General features: G+C 41.9%; 1 protein-coding gene and 1 pseudogene across 6 annotated transcripts in view; one reads left to right on the plus strand and one right to left on the minus strand.

The window, feature by feature from the left end:
• Positions 1–9,899: 9,899 nt before the first annotated feature.
• STAT4 (signal transducer and activator of transcription 4) overlaps positions 9,900–23,387 on the minus strand; it is a 116,136-nt gene continuing 102,648 nt past the window's right edge. For all 6 annotated transcript variants that reach the window (XM_076005763.1, XM_012776925.3, XM_012776923.3 and 3 more), the window contains 10 exons: positions 22,542–22,625; positions 20,953–21,051; positions 18,102–18,237; positions 16,469–16,518; positions 16,128–16,222; positions 14,083–14,219; positions 13,560–13,751; positions 12,064–12,130; positions 11,568–11,676; positions 9,900–10,190 (listed from right to left, as the gene is read on the minus strand). In XM_076005763.1, coding sequence (XP_075861878.1) covers positions 10,164–10,190; positions 11,568–11,676; positions 12,064–12,130; positions 13,560–13,751; positions 14,083–14,219; positions 16,128–16,222; positions 16,469–16,518; positions 18,102–18,237; positions 20,953–21,051; positions 22,542–22,625 — 996 coding nt within the window. In that variant the 3' untranslated portion in view covers positions 9,900–10,163. The remainder of the gene's footprint in view (positions 10,191–11,567; positions 11,677–12,063; positions 12,131–13,559; positions 13,752–14,082; positions 14,220–16,127; positions 16,223–16,468; positions 16,519–18,101; positions 18,238–20,952; positions 21,052–22,541; positions 22,626–23,387) is intronic.
• Positions 14,674–15,293, plus strand: LOC105877909 (transforming protein RhoA pseudogene; annotated as a pseudogene).

Genomic DNA, 23,387 nt, shown 5'->3' on the forward strand with positions numbered 1-23,387 from the left:
GGTAAGAACTGCTAATGCAAAGGCTCATGAGCCATTCAAAGATTTTAAGTAGGGAGAGAAATGACACCATTTGTTTTAAACAAAGACCTCTGTCTACATATGAAGCTGCATGAAATTATTTGTTGTACTTACTGTAAAGTTGTTGAAGAGACAGTCCTTCACTGTGTTTTTGTAGCATCTTCTTTGTGAGGAGTGCTAGAAATGTTGTGTCTTATAATAGTGGTTACACACCTGTGTGGGTTTGTCAGAATTCATAGACTGACACACCCAAAAGGTGTGAATTTCACTGTATGTAAATTATATGCTAACAAGCCAGACTTTTAAAAATGCAATCGGTCAAATCAATAAATGTTCACAGTCAATTTGGAAAAAAAGGAAGTCTCCACTGTGTCAGAAATTGGAATGTGTGTGCACAGAGGCCAATTTGCTAAGTCTGGACCATGTGATTATCTGTGGCTAGAGTGGAGTGCTAGGATGGCTTGACCCTTAGTTCTGTTCTTTCTACTGCAGGGAGTTCATGGGCCTCCTGAATTGTGTGAGGTAAAGAAAAATCCCTGGGTGTGCCAGAGGTATATTCATTCTTTATGTTTCTTTGGGTGGGAGGGGGTGGTCTTCCTTGCTACCTTAGACTTTGATGAAATGCACTGGCCAGTTGTCTTCTTTCAGCATTTATTCCAGATAAATAAAGGCATTGATATTCAGTACAATCAATTGATTAAAGTGATTTATTTTTACATTAAAAAGAATTTGAAAAGGGATGAGCAGAATGTATATCTGTGATCTGGGATGAGTGATGGGAGAAGTAAAAATGTAATTAATATTTGGAAACTAAATATTTAATTTCATTAAATGCTGCTTATTTGCTACTAGTTTGTTATGGACTGAATGTTTGTGCCTCTTTATTGATGTGTTGAACTGCTAACCCCCAACATGATGGTATTAAGGAAGTGGTGACTCTAGGATGTAATTAGGTCATGAGGGTGAACCCTCAGGAATGGGATTAGTGCCCTTATAAAAGAGACTCCAGACAACTGTCTAGCTCACATTCCACCATGGGAGGATACGAGAAATTGACAGTCTGCAGTGCTGTAGGGGGCCCTCACCATACAGGTGCCCTGACCTTGGATTTCCAGCCTCCAGACCTGCAAGAAATAAATTTCTGTTGTTGATAAGCCACCCAGTCTATGGTACTTTGTTATAGCAGCCTGAATTGTCTAAATCATTGTTGGCAGAAAAAAATATTGTGGGGTAGAATTCGGTGGAAATATGGTATGAATTCCCTTCCCATTATATTTCCTGCTCATGTGGCAAAGCTTCTCTTAGACTAAACAGGTATCCCCAGGAATTCCCTGACAAATCCCATTACCCCCTGCTATGGTTTGGATGTTTGTACCCCCAAATCTCATGTTGAAATTTGATCCCAATGTTGGAGGTGGGGCCTAACGGGAGGTGTTTGGGTCCTGGGATTGGATCTCTTACAAATAGATTAATACCCCTTTGGAGGGAAGGTGAGTGAGTTCTGGCTCTATCAGTTTCTGTGAGAGCTGGTTGTTAAAAAGAACCTGGCACCTCGACCCTCTCTCTCTTGCTTCCTCTCTTGTCCTGTGATCTCTGCACATGCTGGCTTCTTTTTGCCTCTATCATGAATGGAAGCAGCCTGAGGCTCTCACCAGATGGAACTGATGGTGCCATGCCTCTTCCACAGTCTGCAGAACTGTGTAGTAAATAAACCTCTTTTCCTTATAAATCACCCAGCCTCAGGTTTTCCTATAAAGCAATACAATACAGACTAAGGCAGAAAATTGGTACTGAGGACTAGGCTATTATAAAGGTGCCTGAAAATGTGGAAGCAGCTTTGGAAGTAGGTAATGGTCAGAAGTTGGAAGACTTTGGAGGAGTCTTCCAATTTCTTATCTAAGAAGATAAGAACACCAGAAAAAGTTTGAAACTGTAACAGAAGGAATGGCCTGGGAAAGGGTAAAATGTTTTACGAATTGTCTCTTTAAAACTCTCCCCCAGACTCTTTTTGGGAATTAAAACCTAAATCTCTGCCCAAGGCCAGTAATCAGAGGGGCAGGGGAATGCCTTTTGTTCTTTTTACCACAAGAGTTGCCTCCATGGAATTGTCCAGGCAGAGGTCATGAGATTGTCTTCCCTGGAGATGGGATGGATTAGAACCATCAACTGTAGTTAAAAAGCAATAGCCTGAAGCTGAAAATCCTCCATTTAAAAGCTCTGTATTTCTGCTTATAGTTAGGATGATGGCACTTTCAGATGAGAGTCTCCATCCTCCTCATTTGCTGGAAAATTAATAAATCTCCCTTTCCTTCTCCTTAAACCACTTGTCCTCATTCATCTGATGGGGGACAAGTGCCAAACTTTAGGTAAAAGAATTTGGTGCCCCTGGGTGTGCCCATCGGTGCTCTGCTGGACCAGCACCCCACCACTGCTAGAAGAGGCAGGGAGCAGCTCTGGGTCAAGCTGTAGGAGCATTGCCTTTTCTATTAAGAGAGTGAGAGACCATGCCAACAGCTGTTGGAGCCTGATTAGCTCTGGGGAATGCTCATCTCACTCTTGTCCAAATTCGATGCAGCTCCAACCAGTTTTAACTTTGTTGGGGGAAAAGGAAATGGATTTGGGAAGTGTCCAGATGACTCAGCCATTTATCTGAGTAAGTTCCCTAGCATGCATGCCAAGACCCTTTATTCCTCCCATTTGGGAGGTTTTCAGATTTTCCTGCTCTGTGGCAGGGCACTTTGTTTGGGTTTATTTGGAGGAGCTGTTTTGGGGTGGAAGTCATGGTTGAGTGGAACTACCTGGTTTGGGTTTAGAGCTTATTTGTACAGTTCCCAGGGAACCTATAGAATTCATTCCCCTTTGGATTAGGAGATGTTGGTCCTCATATGAGAGTTTGGTTCTCATTTGGATGGTTCTCATTTGTTGGAAGGCCTTGGCATTATTGTTTTGTTGTCTGTGTTTGTTGTTTGTGAGTTTTGTTTCAACATAGAGAAGCTCCACCTGAAAGCCCCTTGGGGAGAATCTTGGCTGAATGGCCAACTTATAGCTATAAGTCTATGTCTAAAAAGGAACTATGTTTTTGTAATCCAATGTACATGCTGGAGTGTGAGGAGAAGTGGCTGTTGAATAAAACCTTGAATTATTATACTATCTTATAACTGGAATTATTTTGTCAAACTTCAGGTAAATGGGATGAGATCCCATATGTATAATCTTTCATGCAATTGCATAATACAGAGACTGAAAGGCCAAGTGGAGGAGGGATTAATCAGGTTGGATCTCATGAGCCCTTTTCCCACTGCTCCATCCACCATGGGCCTTTGCAATACTTTGTTTTAATTAAACAATACAATTCCCCTGGTTTGCACCAGTTTTAAGTCAGCTGCTAAGTGGCTGGCACACATGGCCCACTGCCCAGTGGTATGCAGGGAGAAGGGGGAGGAACACCCACTGCAGCTGGTGCTACCCACAGGAATGTGCCATGGGCTTGGCCGAGCTCTTGCTGATGGGGCCCCTGGAGATCTGCAGCCAGCCCGGGAAGTGGTGCCTTCCCCCACCAGGCGGGGCCAAGTCTGAGGCAACTGCTGCTACCACCACCACCATCTTGGCACTATGAGGAAAACAGGGAAGGTGCAACTGGAACTAATTCTTCAGTCCCATGCCCACTGGGTTATGACTTGGGAATGAGAAGGGTCTCTCCTCTAAGACTCAGCAGGGAACTCACTTTGGCCAGAGGGCACCCATAGCTGGGACAGGGCAAGTACCATTATGACAATACCAGATAGGGGACTTGAATAGACAAGAACAGCTGGCAGTGTCCTTTGGGGCAGTCAAAAAGGAAAGGGCAGAAAAAGTTGCCCCAGGTTGATGTACAATCAATGTTCTTTTTGTAAAAAGGAAGGACTTGGAAATAGCACTGCCCCAAATTGCAAAGGGCTTCAGGTAACCAGAAACCCCCAGGAGAGCAAATTTTTTATTTTTTCCAAGTCCAGGACTCAGATCACAAAGAGCCCCATGTCTCACTAGTAGCTCCAATCCAATTAGCCCCATAGGAACCCCAGGTGAAACTGACAGTAGGGATTCGATTGGTGCCAAGCTGGGTGGGTATAAGCAGTCTGGTGGCGGTGGTGGAGGGGAAGCCATTGGCAAGCATCTGCTGAGGAACTCTCCTGCAGCAGCCCCAGGGGACAGACCTAGGCAATCTGGAGCATGGAGAGTTGTTTCCGTAGTGGCAGAAGCTCACCTCCAGGGGGTGTTGCCTAGTTCCTGCTGGAGGAATACCAGGGCCTGGTGAAGCAGACAGGAGACTGCCATTGCTGAGCAGTTCTCTTTTATGTCTGGGCCTCGGCAGACCTGCACATTGTTGCAGCATTTGCAAGAAGAAAGCTACCAAAAGTAAGTAAAGCCATATAAGCTGACAGGACCCGAGATGTGCAGATAGAATTTAAATTCCCCATACCAATGAGTATAGGTTTGTATAGGATCTCATGCCATTAGCGATATTGTACAAGTGACTGTGAATGATACTCAGTCTCATTTGAATGACAGGATCCTGGGACTAGAGTGGACTCATGGTGCTGCTGGACTTTGTTGCCTCATGGATTTAAAAGGGCTGTCCTGCCCTGTTTAATGGGAGTTTAGTGGGGGACTTGCGGATCCTGCAATTGGACAGATTTGCAAACAGCAGGTTACTTATCTAGGGTTCCTAGGAATGGCCGTGATCTGTCGCATCTGGATCCCAAACTTTGGACTAATAACAAAGCCCTTGTACAAGGCTCTTAAAGGGACAGATGTGGAGCCCCTGAGTTGGACCATAGACTGTTAAAATGCCTTTGAAAACTAAAGCAGAGTCTTATGACTGCCTCTGCTTTGGGGATGCCTGATTCCAAGAAAAAATTAAGGATGGGCCTTGGAGTCCTAGTGCAGATGCTGGTGACATCCCATGGCCAGTGGCATAGTTGTCAAAGTAGCTGGATAATACTGTGAGAGGATGGCCTCCTTGCCTCCACGCAGTAGCAGCTACTTGTGACTTGTTGCGAAAATCCAAAAAATTCACTTTAGGACAACCATTGTAGTATGTGCACCCTACCAGCTTGTGACTTTATTGGAACAGAAGGGAGATTATTGGCTCACTGCAGGAAGTCTGGGAAAATACCAGGCCATCCTTTTGGATAATTCCAATGTTTAATTAAAGACTGTGTCTACTCTCAATCCTGCCACCCTGTTACCAGCTGAAGAGAATGAGCCTTTACAATGCGACCGTTTAGAGATTCCAGAGGCCGTCTAGTCTAGCACGATGAATCTGTCAGATCAGCCAATGCCAGCACCAAATTGGCATCTTTTCACTGACAGGAGCAGCTTTATGGACAACAAAGGGCTGGATATATGGTGATCATGGCAGTGGCACTGCCATCTGGGACTTCACCCCAGATGGCTGAGCAGGTTGCTTTAACCAGAGCTCTTCAGTGATCCCGAGGAAAAAAGGTAACTAAATATGCTTTTATGATTGTGTATGCTAAGGGTGCTATTTGGAAGGAAAGGGGGTCTCCTGACAGCAGGAAATAAGGATAGCAAGTATGCCACTGAAATAATGGCCCTGATATAGGTCGTGGCTGAGCCCAAGCGGGTGGCCACCATGCACTGTCCTGGTCACCAAAAAACAAAAAAGTAAAAATAAAAAAGTGGGTGGGGAGACACTTATGTTGCAAAAAGCAATCTCAGGCTGCTGAAGGTGACCTCTTCCTCAGGGCCTTCATACCCCAGCTAGATTTAGATCCCCTCTAAAGCGAAAGACTGGGGCTGTGTGTGACATGTGGGGATGGGACAGCTAAATGGAGACAGAGTTCTCGTGGACTCATTCTCCTACCTGAAGCCTTGGTTTGGCCTCTTATGAGGCACCTCGAGATGATCCGAAGACAGAAAAGCGACCTGCTGCACAGGAAACCCAAGATGTGTGGACACACTTTGTCAATGATTGGCAATTTCACTCAGATGCCTACATTTGTATTAGTAGATTCCTTTTCAGGCTGGGTAGAGGCTTATCCTCCTCGAATGGAGAGAGTATCTGAAGTTACCAGAATGCTTCTGAAGGTACTCACTCCAAGATGGGCCCCTGCCAGGAGCTGCTGGCCCAGGACACGGCCTTCACCGAGCTCCTGCGCACATATGCCAGTACAGAGCAGGAACAGGCCTTGGAGGACAGTAGGGTGACGGAGACCAGCAGTCCAGGGAAAGAGGACAAGCAGACAGAGAATGGCATGCTGGTAATGAATGCCGTGGGCAGGCAGCTGCAGAGACAGCTCAGCAGCTCCTCCTCCTCCAGCAGGGATATCAGTGGGCACCACAGCAGCATGGCTGAGCTGCAGAAACCCTGGGCCAAGCAGGAAGAGACCTGGAAGCTGAGGGAGGCAGACAATACTCAGACAGGGAAGGTCAAGCTGTCCGTGTCCTGGGATTACATGAAGGCCACTGGACTGTTCATCGCCTTCCTGAGCATCTTCCTCTTCTTGTGTAACCACATTGCTGCCCTGGCTTCTAACTACTCAGTCTCTGGACCGATGACCTCATTGTCAACAGGACCCAGGAACACACGAAAGTCCGTCTGTGCATCTATGGAGCCCTGGGCAATTCACAAGGTATCACCATGTTTGGCTACTCCATAGCTGTGTCCATTGGTCGTGGGGTGGTGGTGGGGATTCTTGCTTCCTGTGTCTGCAACTGGATCTGCTGCACAATGTCGTGCAGTCACCCATGAGCTTCTTTGAGTGGACCCCTGGTGGGAACCTGATGAACCATTTCTCCAAGGAGCTGGACATGGTGGTCTCGATGATCCTGCAGGTCGTCAGGATGTTCATAGGCTCCTTTCATCCATACAGAGTGATAATGGACCCTCCTTTGTAGTGGTGGTAACCCAGCAAGTAAGCAAAGCCCTACATCTAGAATGGAAATTACATGAAGCCCATCTACAGTGCGATAAGGTGTTGCTGCTTGGCCTCCTCCAGATAAGGGTAGCCTCTAGAAGCAGGCTTGAGTTAAGACCCTTAGAAATAGTTTATGGGAGGCCCTTCCTAGCACTCTGAAGTACATATGGTAACATAACCATGAGTAAGGCAAGCAGACTAAAGCAAACGTCAAACGAGTGGGTCAGATGCTGGCACCAGTCTTCCTGTGCAGTCTTGCACACTGTGAGCCAAATGAACCCTTTTCCTTTATAAATTACCCAGCCTTTATAGCAACACCCCCACAATAATGATTCCTAGAGTGCCAGACTCATACTACTGGGAAATAACTCTTTATTCTGGGGTCAAGAATTTAAATACTCTGAATCTAAATAAAAAGATCCAGTTACTAGGCCGGGCGCGGTGGCTCACGCCTGTAATCCTAGCACTCTGGGAGGCCGAGGCGGGCGGATTGCTCAAGGTCAGGAGTTCAAAACCAGCCTGAGCGAGACCCCGTCTCTACCATAAAAATAGAAAGAAATTAATTGGCCAGCTAATATATATAATATAAAAATCAGCCGGGCATGGTGGCTCGTGCCTGTAGTCCCAGCTACTCGGGAGGCTGAGGCAAGAGGATTGCTTGAGCCCAGGAGTTTGAGGTTGCTGTGAGCTAGGCTGACGCCATGGCACTCACTCTAGCCTAGGCAAGAAAGCGAGACTCTGTCTCAAAAAAAAAAAAAAAAAAAAAAAAAGATCCAGTTACTAAACTCATAATGTGTCCCTTGTCTCTATTATAGAGCAAACTATAGGTGTCCTTCTATTTTTTTTTTTTCCTTCTGTTTTTAGAGATAGGGTCTAACTCTGTTGCCCAGGCTGGAGTGCAGTCATAATTATAGCTAACTGTAATTTCAAATTTCTGGGCTCCTACCTCAGCCTCCCAAGTAGCTAGGACTACCAGCATGCACCACCATGACCAGCTAATTTTTATTTTTTAATTTTTTTTGTGGAGATTGGGTCTCGCTCTGTTGCCCAGGCTGGTCTTGAACTCTTGGGCTCAAGTGATACTCCTGCCTGGCCTCCTAAAGTGCTGAGATTACAGGCATGAGCCACTGTGCCCAGCCATTCTTGTATTTTTTTTCTCTATATATTTTTTTAATTGGCCAATTAATTTCTAATTTTAGTAGAGACAGGGTCTCACTCTGGCTCAGGCTGGTCTCGAACTCCTGACCTTGAGCGATCCTCCCACTTCAGCCTCCCAGAGTGCTAGGATTACAGGCGAGTGTCACCGTGCCTGGCCTCGTTCTTGTATTTTCTACTCCCAAATAATTATGATGGCTCTGGCCATGTATGAAACTTTGGCATTCTGCTGCCAGGCTCTATGTTGACAAGCTTTTAAAACTTCTGCTGGATAGGTAAGAGTCCGTCATACTTTTGATAAATTAAAGGCAATGAAAAATTTCTGCAACCTTTTTTGATATCTAAATCCAATTGTTTAAGAGAACTTTCCTTCTTTAAAGAAAATTATTCTTTAAAGATAAAACTATAATAATCATGCCCAGGTTTAAATTATTTTCTCCAATTCTGCTGCCAGTTGATATATATATTTCAGACACGTTTTAGAAAACTGGGTTTGTGGAGGGAAGTAGACACAGGGAGAGTGCTGCTCCAGTTAGATGTGTCCCTCCACTAGACAGAAGCTTTCACCCTGAGCACTGTCAGGAGCTCGTAAAGGGGTAACTAAGAGAGCTGGCCTTGGGGCAGGTGGGTCCAATCTAGGATCCAGCTAGGTGCACATGGGTGGGAATAAAGGATGAGATTGATTGGATGGAATCTCTCTAAGGGAAAAGGCCAGTTATATTAAAAACTTTTCTTTCCTTGAATGCATTTCCATCAAACATTAGCCTCTGGCTGTTGGGTTTGCCTGAAGGACAGGATATGGATGGAAAGAACTGGATAGCAGCCCTTCTGAGTTGGGCTGTCATCCCTGACTGTGCAGTCAGGGCTCACTTTGGAAACCAGCCTTGGGATTTTTCTGCAGCTGGTCATGGGAGATGCCTTGGTAACATGACTTCCTCACCCGGCTCAGCAGCTTCCCTTGGGCTCAGTGGACATGAAGAGCTCCCTAGGAATTAAGGCATCAGGGGATCCCATGCCATTACTAAGGGCAGCAGCTAGGCAATAGCACCACAAAGCATTCAGCCAGGGTGAGACAAGTATGAAGAAAGACCTGCAGCCCATGTACATGCATTGCTATGCAGTGTACCACCTACTATTCCTCTTCACCTGAGAAAACCGAAGCTATGGGAATTCTCATCCCAAATCCTTTTCCCTAGTCACAGGTTGGATTCATGGAACCAGAGAAACTACTGGAGCTGGAAAGGCTCATAGAGCCCACCTGGTCCAACCTCTTCTAGAGATGAAGAATTTGCAATCCATGGATGAAATCAGTTGCCTGAAATCAGAGTTGTTATTCTCCCAGGCCTCATTTCATGAGAATATTTTACCCATGTTTCTGCTTGTAATGCCTGTACTATCAGTGCACTTTGCCCAAGATACCACCAGGAATGACCCTAGATGCCTCCCCTAATAAGAGAGGTGTCCCTGGCAGTGGTTCCAGCAGCTGTGAACCCCACAGTTGGGACCGTGTTGATATGGCAATTAAGAGGTTTCATAATTCAACCTGCACAGCCTGTGAATTGCTGCTGTTAATGCCTGTTGATTACTTCCATCTTGGATCTACTGTGACCACTCTCACTTGCTGGAACTCACCAAGCTTGATTGGCTTATTTGGCTTTGCTCCAGCCCTTCCTGCTCAGGTACACCTAGGTATGACTTTGTTATCCTTGACCTACCCTGAAATGTTAATACTTATACTGTCTAGAGCCAAAATCATAAATAAAACCAGAGAAACAAAGTCAGAAATAAAACAAACACATGCAAATATGTTTTCTGTTAATATTGTTATTAACACTGGTTTCTTAAGGTGGTCTTATCTTGCAGTTTATCTGAAGCTGTGGTTTTTAGCAAGTCAATCACAACACTCCCAACTGGGGGGTGCCATGCCAGTGAGAAGAGAGCTTCAGATTTCAAGCATTTCCTGGAAACCTGTATTTACAAAGGTGAAGAAATAAGATGTTGTCGTTGGCAAAGAACAGTCTTTAAACTTTTGTATCTGCTTCCTTCCTTGAGGTGTCAGAGTTTATCCTGTCATTCAGCAGAATATGGAGACTTCATCTAAAATTGAAAATGAAAATGATCTTTGAGCAAAATCCTGTTTTGCAAATGAATCATTATTTCTTTGATAGATAAGCATCCTCTTGTCTACTAAATACTCCATAATCTTTCCATCAATTATTAAGTATTTACAAAAGTAATTGGGGTTGATCAGTCTAAAATAAAAGGTACCTTCAAGTAGATAGAAAACTGATTTAAGAAAAAGGCCTCTTCATCCTACCAAAAACATAACAAGGAAATGGGTGCAAAATGTCACCAAAGTTCAGCTAGACATAAATAACTTAAGAACCTCAGGGCAATTAACATTGGAATAAGCAATCAAAGGAGAGTGTGAATTTTCCATCCCTGGAAATCTTCAAGAGAAGGACTAAAAACCACTTGATTTATAGCAAAATACAAATCTTTTGGGGCTCAATGTCTCTCCAAAATTCTGTTATTCTGATGTATGTTCAATTTCATGTAAATTGGACTTTGAACCTCTTGACGGTATTGGGGGACAAGAACAAATAGAGCGTGTCCTAAATAACAGTATTACATTAAAGACTGTGGGGCCAGGCATGGTGGCTCATACCTATAATTCTAGCATTTTCAGAGGCTAAGGCAGGAGGATAGCTTGAGATCAGGAGTTTGAGACTGGTTTGAGCAAGAGCAAGACCCCATCTCTACAAAAAATAGAAAAATTGGCTGGGTGTGGTGGCATGTGCCTGTAGTCTTAGCTACTCAGGACGCTGAGGCAAGAAGGTTGCTTCAGCCCTGGAGTTTGAGGATGCAGTGATCTATGATGACACCACTGTACTCTAGCCCTGGTGACAGAGGGAGAACAGAACTTGTCTCAAAACAATAAAAATAAAAAATAAAAAAAGATTATGACCCAGTTCTCAAAAAGAAGACTAGCATGATGCTATTGGTTGTTATTCATACCCTACTTGAAGAGGCTCCAGATTCTAGTAGTTCAAGTAACAAGAAAAATCAGAATTTATGCTGGTAGAACTGTTAAAATAGATATTACTCTAGACTTGTAAATATTGACTGATAAATGTTGTTTGCTAAAGTGGAGAGAGCGGTGGGGCGTGAGGAGCCGTGGTAGAAGCAGGGACAAGTTGTGCCTGAGTGGGGCATGGGAACACTGTGCCCTCTGCTGGTCTTTGATGGAAAGAACTGAAAGCAGTTCAAGTAAACGAAGGTGTCTGCTGTCAACGCAGATAACATCAGCAACACACAGGACCAAACCAGCACCCTGGGGTTATGTTCACGAACTTGTTCCAGTAAACATGCTTTATCCCTGCCCAGGCAGTACTTCAGCCCCTTTGCCTCTCACACCACCTTTGCTTCACTGGACACGCCCTTGACCAAGAATGGAAAAGAAAGGGAACGTACTGCAGTTTCAATTGTTGTGGGACTCAGGTTTTCTCTCAGCACTGCATATACACTTGGAGACATGGGCAGAAGGTCCGACGGAGAATGTGGCTCAGTTGAATCACTTCGGCTAAAAGAGGTAACAAGGTAAATATTGAAAAGGATTAGAAAATAATAGCCCATGGCGACTTACCCTGTCAGGAACTCATTTCTAGGGCTTCATCTGTTTGTGGCACTGAGCTGTCTAATTCATCATCTCATATCAGAGCATTCAACCTGCTATTGAATATATGGCATGTAAAAGGGCAACTTTATAATTCTAGTCATAATAGATGGTGGTGAGTGTGCCCTGAAGACTAGCTTTATGTATTAACATGAAAGGAAATGGGACATTGAGCATTAAAATGCTTTATTCTCAGTTATATGTATTCTGCTCTATCCTTAAATCTCCTATAGGGAAGTTTTTATTTAAAAAAATTAAATAATAAGTATTTAACATGTGGCTAAGATTACTCACATCGTTGAGATGGGGATAAAAACTGAAGGAACATAACCTTTGTCTCCTCTTTCTGTTGGTCTTGTAACTGGAAAAGAGAGGCACAATGTTGGTAAAAATGTTAGTATTATTGATAAAAATGTCAGTATTATTGATACTGACAAAATAATACTGACAAAAAATGTCAGTATTATTGATAAAATTGGGGGGGAAAGTCTAGCAAAATATCAGCAATGCTAAAAGGAAGAGAGATAATACAGTTGTTCAGGATTCACAAAGATGTTTAGCTGAATAGAGGAAATAGTCTTTTAGGTACACATAAAGTGTGCAAGATGAGAAAAACAAATGTCTTGGCAGGCCTAATCTGACTTTACATAAAATGTGTAGGAAAAATTTAGAATCAATTATATACCTGTCTTTTACATTACCTTTAAGCTTGACTATAAGGACTGATTTAGTCATGTATTGGGAGACATATAATAACCCAGTTGTTTTCATTAAAACTGATACCAATTAGAACCCTAGGATTACAAAAATTTTTGAGGCACAGACATCAGTGTTCTTGAAAGTACCACTGTACTATAATAACAGTAATGTGCAAACCTCACTGTGGAAACATTCCCCCAATTTTTCTCGTATATCATGTTGAACAAATATTTGACCCAACTTTTCAGCTGTAATTTGTTACATTGACATTTGCTATTTCATTCAATCAAATGTAGAAAGTCACTTAAAAGCCAAAGGTTTTTTTTGTTTTTGTTTTCTTTTATATTTTTGTTTGTTTGTTTGTTTTAGAGGGATGAAGCAAATCACCAACTATTAGTGACAACTGAAAGATATGCTAAAAGACGGTGCCCAGATATTTAGTTGTTATAGGTTAAGATTTTAATGGACTGTACATATTTCATTAAAGAAACAGAATGGTGAACTGATCTAACAATTATATAACAATTTCATGAATTTTCTTTCATGTATTTGACAAATATTTACTGAATGCCTTTTTTGTTCTAGGTCCTTAGGCTACAACGAGGAAAGGTAGGCTGAGGGTTGAGGGAAATGAAGCACAGACCCCCAACTCACCTCCTTAGCAAATGAACAAATTCTCTGAGTTGACTATATAAGGTTAAAAATATAAAACTTATAACCCCGGGGCTGCTATGCAAAATACAGACTTGCCTTACTTTTAAAAGTGTCTAACCATTCGTTACCTGCTCTCTTTTCCTTCCCCCAGCCACAGAAGTGATGCCGGTATCACTTGTATTTTACGGAGGAGAAAACCATGGCTATGGTGAAGTCTAGTTGTAGCTACTGCTTATTACTCTGCTAGGGTTAGACAGCCAGTGGTCCTTTTGCAGGAACTGCTGCCATTCCACTTCATTTCTAAGGCTTTGACCTCCATATGCCCCTTAGATCTTCCAAAGATCAAAGTAAACAAAGAGAGGAACTTCGTTTACTTTGTTCCAATATGAGGTTATTTTCCAAAATCTTAAGAAAAAAGCAAACATGAAGAATCTAACCTTCACATGGCTGGGAGCTGTAGTGTTTACCGAAGGCTTTGTCTTTGGGAATGTCAGGATATAGGTACTTCAGAGGGTTTTCTGGAATGTTTTCAGACATAATAACCTTGTAGTCTCGAAGGATGTCAGCGAATGGCAGAGCAGACAACCGGCCTTTATTGTAGGGTTCCACAGAGTGGAATCTCACTTCTCCTTGAATGACAGAAATCAGAGGAATGTACAGGTGTCTGCAGGCATTCTTTGTGATTATTCTTCCCACCCACATTGTCTTCAAGTCACTGGTTATAAGTCCACATCAGACCCTCTGCAGCCTAAACAGACTGCAGGTCATGTATGTGATAGAGGGTGATCACACAGGCTTTTGGAATTCATGGGTACCCTGTTCTGGGACAATGGGCAACAAATAATATTCAAACACACTGAAGACGTGATAAACAGATCCTCACACTTCTGAAAACTGAAACCCCAACAACCAAACCCAAGGAAACTGAATGCACCTGAAGAAACAATAGTGAGTATATACCATTTTCAGAATGATCCACCCAGGTGAAAGTTATGCCTCCGAGATGGCTTTCACTGAATCTTAATAAAAAGGTTCCAGGCATTTTATCCTTTAGCAAGAGCCGTTCCTTCTCTTTGCTAACAAAGCCCATGACATACCTAAAAATAGAACAGTGCATAGATTTATCTAATCATTATTGCATTCACAAAGAGCAGACCTAAAGTTTGTTTGGAGTATAATCAAAAGTCATTTGTTCCTGAAGTACTTACTCATATACAGATTAATATATATATGTGTGTGTATATATATATATATACACATACACACATATATATCTCAATACTCTGTGAAGAATGTAAGAAATTGCAACTGTTTTTTTCTTATGACACTAAACGTGCTCAAAAAAGGAAAAGAAAGGGCGCGCGTTCCCCGCGCGCCGCCTGCCGTCCTCTGTCAGTTCTCTCCTTAGTCCGCAATCGCCACTTCCGTTAACGGCTCTCGTCTCCGAGCTTGCGACTGGCGGACAGGAGTCCTCGGCAGGAAGAGGCCGGACTCGGAGTCGTCGCCCGAGACTTTCTTCTCAGGAGTTCAAGGTGCTTTGTACGACTTCTCCCGCCCAGGCCGTGGCCCCTGCAGGGCGTCTGTAAGCCATGGTTGCCATCAGGAAGAAACTGGTGATCGTTGGCGATGGAGCTTGTGGCAAGACGTGCTTGCTCATAGTCTTCAGCAAGGACCAGTTCCCAGCGGTGTACATGCTCACCATGTTTGAGAACTATGTGGCAGATATCCAGGTGGATGGAAAGCAGGTAGAGTTGGTTTTGTGGGACACAGCTGGGCAGGAAGACTATGACCGCCTAAGGCCCCTCTCCTACCCAGACACTGATGTTATACTGATGTGCTTCTCCATCGACAGCCCTGATAGCTTAGAAAACATCCTAGAAAAATGGATCCCGGAAGTCAAGCATTTCTGTCCCAATGTGCCCATCATCCTGGTCGGGAACAAGAAGGATCTTCGCAATGATGAGCACACGAGGCAGGAGCTAGCCAAGATAAAGCAGGAGCCTGTAAAACCCGAGGAAGGCAGAGACATGGCGAACAGGATTGGCGCGTTTGGGTACATGGAGTGTTCAGCGAAGACCAAAGATGGAGTGAGGGAGGTTTTCGAAATGGCTACCAGAGCTGCTCTGCAAGCCAGACGTCGGAAGAAAAAATCTGGGTGCCTTGTCTTGTGAAACCTTGCTGCGAGCACAGCCCTTATGTGGTTAATTTTGAAGTGCTGTTTATTAATTTTAGTGTATAATGACTGGCTTTTTTCATTTATCTATAATTTACCTAAGATTACAAATCAGAAGTTATCTTGCTACCAGTATTTAGAAGCCAACCATGATTATTAATGATGTCCAACCCATCTGGCCCACCAGAGTGTCCTCTCGACACTGCTCTAACGCCCCTTTTCTGCACTCCCACCTGACACACCAGGCGCTATAAGAAATTCAAGGAATTTCTTAATAACTTCTTGCTTTTTTCTAGAAAGAGAAACAGTTGGTAACTTTTGTGAATTAGGCTGTACCTACTTTATAACTAACATGTCCTGCCTGTCATCTGTCAGCTGCAAGGTACTCTGGTGAGTCACCACTTCAGAGCTGTACTCCTTAACACATTTCATTGGCACAGCTCTGGGATGAGCATACGGTTTTTTGAAAATGTGCTCAGCCAGAAAGGCCCAAGTCCATGCAGCTTTGGCAGAGTTACAGCTGTGTGGTTTCATGTCAGTTTCCTTATAGTTATTGTGTAATTAGTGACACTTAATGTATGTTACCAAAAATAAATATATCTACCCCCAGACTAGATGTAGAATTTTTTGTATAATTGGATTTCCTAATACTGATATTTGTCATCCCTGAAGAAACTGTATTAGTTTTTTAAAAAAGAAAATGTATTTGGAAATAAAGTCAGATGGAAAATTCAAAAAAGAAAAAAGAAAAAAAGAACATGAAAAAAACCAATAACAACAGGAAAAAATATAACTTAATTAACTCATATGGAAAATATAGGCTGTAACTCACCCATCAATCCAGAGGGGAAGAATGTGTTTCTTAATTAGATCCAATATTGCTTCAAGCCATGTCCAAAAGGTGAATGATTTACCAGGTAAGTGTTCCTATGGAATAAACATGCACATTAGGGCAGTGATCATTTAAGTAGTAATGTTGGTATAATAATTCAAGTTCCATGTTTGAATAAACTATTTTCTTCAAACTGGACAACACTTTTGTTTCTTTGAAAAATATTCTTATCCAGGAAATCCTCAAACCTCCAGGCAATCATTATGGAGGCTTAGAAAGGAGCATTATATTAAAAAAAAAAAAAAACCTAAATGATGTTCCCCCCCTCCCCCTGTTTGTACCTTGCAGAACTTGGCCCAGGTGAGGTGACCATCACTGTAGCTAGATTGGACTAAAATGAAAGAAAAGAATGAGATTGTTTTATTCAATAATGAGATTCTTCAATTTTATGCTCCATTTAAATCCTCCCCTTTCAAGCATTTCTTAAGCACCTGCCGTGGGTTTACAGTGTACCGAGTGCTAGATACAGTACAAATGTATCATCCTTGTGCCTAAGAAATTTATTGTCTAGGAAAGAAGGTTTTTGGTGGAGGAGCTAATGATGGCTGTAGGCTCAGGTGGGTGCCTAGATAGTGGCTTCCATGAATGGGGACGGGGGGTGGGTGGTGATATAAATTGTCAGAGGAGAGGAAGGAGTCCACTCCAGGGAGCATGAATAATATGCAGGATGAGGATGAGGTGTGGTGGACGTGAGCATGGCTCCTGTAAGAGACTAGGAGCAGCCTGATGTTGGTGAATAAACATTACAAAATAAATCTGTATAAGTTAGGAATAGCCAGATTACCAGGAATCTTGCCTATTAAAATGAAAAGAATGGACTAGCAATCTATTAGGCAATAAGCAGCCATTGGCTGTTTTGATCCAGAACACTGAAAGGATACAAGAGTTTCTACTTAAATTTTTAAGGAAATTATACTTAAAGAATAACTTGATAAAGATTTGAAAAGATAATGGTTGCTATCTATACTACATATTTAAAAGCCACTCTAACAAATATTTATTGAATGTCTGCTATTGCTGCTTACAAATTAAAGAAGGATCAAAACATATTTATATTAAGCCAATTTTATAATCCTTCCCAAAGTGCTGATTTATTTAAATACCTACTGATCAGATAACAGGTGCAAGGGGCAAGCATCCCAGCATCACGTGTGGATCAAGCTTAAATCACACAATTCTACTATTGCTGTACAAAGGCATCTCTGGCCCTACTTTAACTAGAAATGCACACAGATCCAATTTTAACTCCTTTGTGTTCACCCCAGATGTGTCAAAATACAGATATCTCTTAAAATTCTTTTGGAAAAAGCTTGGACTGTAATTGGCACATGTAGTACCAATGACTCTATTTTGCAAATTTTAGAAATCCCAGTCAAGCTGCAGACTTTCTTGATAATGCAGAATCAAGTCTTCCTGGGATGGTTTTTTAAGTTTCTGTGACATTTCCTAGATCTGGTGAAAGAATCAGTCCTTTTCCAGTTGGTTTGTGTCAATTGAGCATTAATATGAAAGATCAAGTCACCATTACAGCTTCACATCACATTCAGTGGAACCGGCCTAAGCACGCCCAGGAGGCGGGTGTGTGGAATGGTCAGGAAGGGGCTTTAGACCTGGACAGGCCTGGCCGGCGGCTTGGCACTGCTGTGTACTAGCCATGCAGCCATGGCAAGTCACATCTCCTCTATATGCCAATATCTTTGTCTATAAAGTGGATAGAGTCATGTTGGCCTCGAAGAACTTTCGTGAGAACTAAAGATACTATAGCACTTAGCCCTTTGCCTGGCAACACAGTAGGCACTCATTAAATTGTGATGATCGTTGTTATTATTAATATTGATATTAACAGTACTAATATCACTGTGGTTCTATAAAATACTTGAATAACAAAAAATAGGCAGATCCACCAGCTCTCACCCGTAAGCTTCTCTGCCAGCATATTGAGTTGGTCAGAATTAAGGCCACGACCAACATATGATGAAAATTGCCAGCTCATCACTTCCAGGAGTTGACTCAAAGTGGCAGATGGAGGGTTATTAAAGAAAACCAAGTTCTGAAATAGAGTTATAAGGATGATGATATTTGTTAGTCACACTGAAAACACTATAATTCAATATATAGGAGTCCTGATTTAAACTCTGTAGGCTGACCTAAGTTAACAATACAGAATATAGTCCCAACTCTGTTGTTATTTTTAAGATTGATTTTGTCTTTTCTTAAAGGGCTTCTTGTTCCTTGAGTTTAATGTAATACAGAGGGCTCCATCTTTCTTGAGCCATTTGGCATCTCTTTAATTTCTCCCTATCAGTCAACTCATGCCAGTACTTAACACTGTCCAGCAAATAATTGGACAGATATTCTCTTCTGAAATAATATTAACCTTAAACAAAACTTATATCATGTTATTTGATTGGTTTATTAATTGGGTTGGCACTAGTTTTCCCTTGACCAGACAGATCATCCCAAAGTGCAAGAAATAGTTAAGTCCCAGGCTAAGGAAGGTGACCCTACCATATAAATTTATGATTAACCTCAGATTCCTGTATAGTAGTGTTTTATCATTTTGCTTTAGATTAGAGAATTAAAAAATATATATTTTTTTTAGAGACCAGGTCTTGCTATGTTGCCCAGGCTGGACTTGAACTCCTGGGCTCAAGTGATCCTCCTGCTTCAGCCTCCTGAGTAGCTGGGACTACAGGCTTATGTGCACCCAGCTAGATAAGAGAATATTCTCTATGACCAACTACAAACAAGGTTGTTTGTGCCAGAAACAGGGTCAGCGACAGTGGAACAGAAGACTTTGTCCCAGATTACAGGAATATAGGTAGGCGTGAAAGCCAAGAAAGGTGTTCTAAGAGGAGGAGAGGAAGAATTCAGAAATTTGGCGTGATACCCAGAGAAGGCCAGTGGTGAGCGTGAGCTACACTGGGCTCTATTACTCCCTTCCCTCGTTGTCTTGTAAGAAGAGCATCTATTCTCTTCTTGCTTTGTGACTTGAAGCCAATTTTGGGTAAGTGCTGCAAATAACCAGCAGATGGCATTAAAACCCAGCTTGAGTCTACAATGGGCAAAATCTGTAATCAACTTGAAATTTTGTGATATCACAATATAGTTAGGTAAGATTGATGAATATGCTAGCAACTTATTTGGAAACTAATTCTCTATAGAAGAGAGTGTGTCTAGGATTTAGATCAATCAAGAAGGAGAACCAATGCAAGAGATTTCAGAAAGTGGGAATAAAACATAACACAGTATCCAACAAGGAGTGATAGAGGGGAAGAGGAGGATAAAGAAAGAATTTCTAGGGAGGCAGTTTTCCTTGAACCTGAGAACTGAATTTGGAAAAATGGCCAGAAAGCACAGACTATAATCAAGGCCTAAGAGCTCAGATTTTGAAGCAGGATAGAATTAAGAGGAGAAACCAAGCTTTGTTGTTCAGCTTGGTTCTGTAACAAGGCTGTGAAATCTATGTTTAGGAGCTGCATGTGATCTATAGCTCTCAATTCTCACCCTGGGCTGAGTAAATCTGGGATGGTTAGTGTGATGACTGGTGGCTTTCTTCCAGAAGAAGTTTGGTGAAGAAAACTAAGGGCAGTGCTGCTCTCTGAGACTAGAGGACAAAGTGCCCCATCACCCCTCCATCACTCCAGCCCTGGAGTTGGAAGAAAAGGTACACAAAGATCCTAATAGGGACCAGCATTTAATCTCAGGGGCTTTGGCTGTTCTTGGCTTTAAAGACCAGGCAGATTTTCTAGTGAGCTCTGCTATTTTGGGGGCACTTCATGCAGCCTTACTCTCTGCAGTTGATCTGTCTTAGATGCCAGGGCACCTGAGGATGAGAAGGAAGAAGCCGCGTCATTGTCCATGTTGTTTCCTTATTAATAACATTGAAGTAAATGGAAAGAACACTTAGAGCTGACTCATTATGGCTTTGTTCTTATTGTTGCTAAAGTAAAAAGAATTCTTCCCTTTAGAAGGAACAATTTGCTTTGAATTAAGAAGAAATGTTGTTATTTACATTTGACCTATTTTCTCTAGATCTTGGCGGTTTCTAGGACAACATTAAGGTTTTGTCAGAAGGGAGCAAGGGGAAGTGCTGACTCATCTTCTTTGACACTCCCTTCTCTGGTTGTCTTGTAAGAAGAGCATCTCTATTCTCTTCTTGCTTTGTGACTTGAAGCCAATTTTGCTGCAAATAACCAGCAGATGGCATTAAAACCCAGCTTGAGTCTACAATGGGCAAAATCTGTAATCAACTTGAAATTTTGTGATATCACAATATAGTTAGGTAAGATTGATGAATATTCTAGCAACTTGGAATTAGTTTCCAATTCTGGAAACTAATTCTTTATAGAAGAGAGTGTGTGGACTAGGTGGGGCCAGAAACAGTTGAGGTCGTCAGATATCAAATTCTGGGACAAGAAGTTTCCACACAGCTTAGTTAACAGAGCTATAGGATGACAGCTCTAGAACTCTGTGATGCACATAGTTGGCAGCTGACCAGACACTCAGAAATAACAAATAACTGTTTGTCACTTTTGCTGGCCAGGGCGCTCTCAGGGTCCAAGCACATCAGAATATATTACTTTAAATATGGCATGAGAGGTATCATTCAACTAGAAATAAAGCAGCCTGCAAATCACACACAAACACACGTACATACATACATACATACACACATACACACACACATCTTTTGATGCAGATGGGTTTTGTTGACAATAAAACAAAATAGAATTAAAAGAGGAGAGATAGGAATAGACTCTACCTGGGAATCATTGGTTGACACATTGTACCAAATGATGGACGCCCAAGCATTAGGTAACTGACTGACATTGGAAATCATCACCACAGGTAATGAGCTGGTCTGGTTTGGAAAAAAAAAGTATAGTCATTACAGGCATTCCCAACTTACCCTGATCTTACACTCAACTCTCTCCTCTAAAGGGCCACCTCAAGCCAGCCTCACTCCTCTAATCCTGATGTCCCTGCTGCCCTGGTCACTAAAACACCTTGTCTTGAAGGCTGTGGAACTTTTTGACCATGTCTGAATAAGGGTCCAGGGAGGAAAGAGCAGGAATCCTTTCACCGAGCTCAGTTAGGCAGCTTCCCCAATATCTTCCTAGGCATCACATAAATATTTATACTTTCTTATGTCATATACTGCCTCCAATGCAACTAATTAGAGATTTTATTGAATTAGCGACTGTCCTCATTATAAGTTACATTAAAGAATATACTTTTAAATTTATTTCTGGAATGAATCAGTATCTTCAAATTATGGCCTAACCCCTAATTAATGTCACTACTAGAAATGGAAGTTTTTATTATAAAAGATGGAAAGGAAAGCTATGGGAGACAGAGCCACCTAGTCTATTGTTGCAGAATTCAATTTAGTATTATTAGTACTGTGGTTTTCTAGTTTATGGAATAAACAGGCTTTCACAGTCTAGCCTTGGAAACCAATCAATTTATAGTAATCCCTTTCTAATAACAGACCATCAGATTTCTGTAGACAGTGAAATACCCAGTTGAGAAACTTTGTAGCTCATGGAATCAAAGGTTTAGGGAAAAGAGGTAAGGCAGGAATCTATGAAAAATTTTACAAACGTTTACATTCATTAAGATAAAAGCAAAGGCAGAATTCTAAAACAACAGGCTCCACAAATAGGATCACATTCAGGGTGTGTGAAATTGTGCGTGTTCATTCATGTACTCATTAGTTCACTTACTCAACAAATGTGCTAGGCACTGACAGTGAAGTGACAAACAACGTACGATGTTCTGCTAACGGGGAGCTCGTAGTCAATCATATTCAGTCCCCAAAGTTGCTTTACTCTTTCTTTGAGTTCAATAGTGAGTGTCATAAGAGGATCAAACAATGCACTGTAATGTTCCTATCATTTGTCTTTGCTCCTTATGTTAGAGAAACCTTCCTTCTGAGAAATTTTTATGTACAAGCTAAATTTTTAAAGATATATCAGCACACACACACACAAAAAAAAACTAAAAAGAAAATATATCATGACATGGTTTAAGGATACTTATTTCTCTTTCCACAGAGTATTCATGACTCAGGAAATCCCAGAAAACAAACAAAAATGCAACAAAAATTGAGCAACAAATTATTCAACATATATTGAATTCATAATACCCATGAGATTTTATCATTTATATTTAACCAGACTAGTATGCTAGCTGTTTAGTGAAATTTGATATATTGCTTTTATAACTTAAAACAAAAATAATGAATAGGGAATGTACTAAAACCTAGAAAAGACTGAGATTTCATCTACAAATGCTGACCAATTCCTGCAAATTTTAGTAGTAAATAGAGATGTTCCTCGAAACACCTACCTCCAAATCTATGGTCAGCCCATAGAGGCAGATCTGTGTTTCAAAGGTTATGGAATGAAGCTCTTCAGTCACCATGTGACAGCCCTAAGGCAGAAAGAAATAAATCGTTATCTTACAAATGCATACTCCTGTGTAACATTAGACCTGTTTTTATACACATGAATAAGGCTCCAAAACATTCCCTAGTATTGAACATTTCTTCTTATTGTTTAAAAAATTAATACACTGAGTTTGAGAACTCTTCACAAACAAAATGTTTTTAAGTCTCCAATACAAGATAATTTCTGGCTTTTGAAATTCTAGCATATTTTCTTTCATTGAAATTCAGACAAGTGGTTCTTTGTGTTTAGGCACCAAGTTGAACAAAAAATGCATTTTTAAACATTAGGAAAATCTCACTGTCCTTTGGGGAGGCGGTGCTTACATTAAGCAAACACAAGACAACTGAAGAATTTACAACTGTCCTTTCATACCCACTGATGGGTGCCTTTCACGTTCTCACTGAGTTCCAAGATGATACAAGCCTGTGCAGAACATTTGAGAGGCCTCAGGCAAGCACACAGATGGAAACCCAATACCATATATATACATATTTCACCATTATAAATCAAGTTAAAATATGGTCTGCCCTCCTGCCTTGACACATAGCCTTCACATAACCTGATTGCCCAGGTTGTAGCTACTTGAAGTCCTGTTGGAACATGGGAGCATGGCTAGAGCATGGCCGCTTTGCATGCACCTAGCATGGCTAGAGCATGGCCACCCTGGACCTTTGCCCATCCCCTTCTCTTTCTCCTCTCTGAAGGGCCTCGAATGCCGAGGGTAGCCCCTAGGCCTCTCCCTCAT

Source organism: Microcebus murinus, chromosome 8 (assembly GCF_040939455.1).
Source record: "Microcebus murinus isolate Inina chromosome 8, M.murinus_Inina_mat1.0, whole genome shotgun sequence".
NCBI classification, from domain to species: Eukaryota; Metazoa; Chordata; class Mammalia; order Primates; family Cheirogaleidae; genus Microcebus; species Microcebus murinus.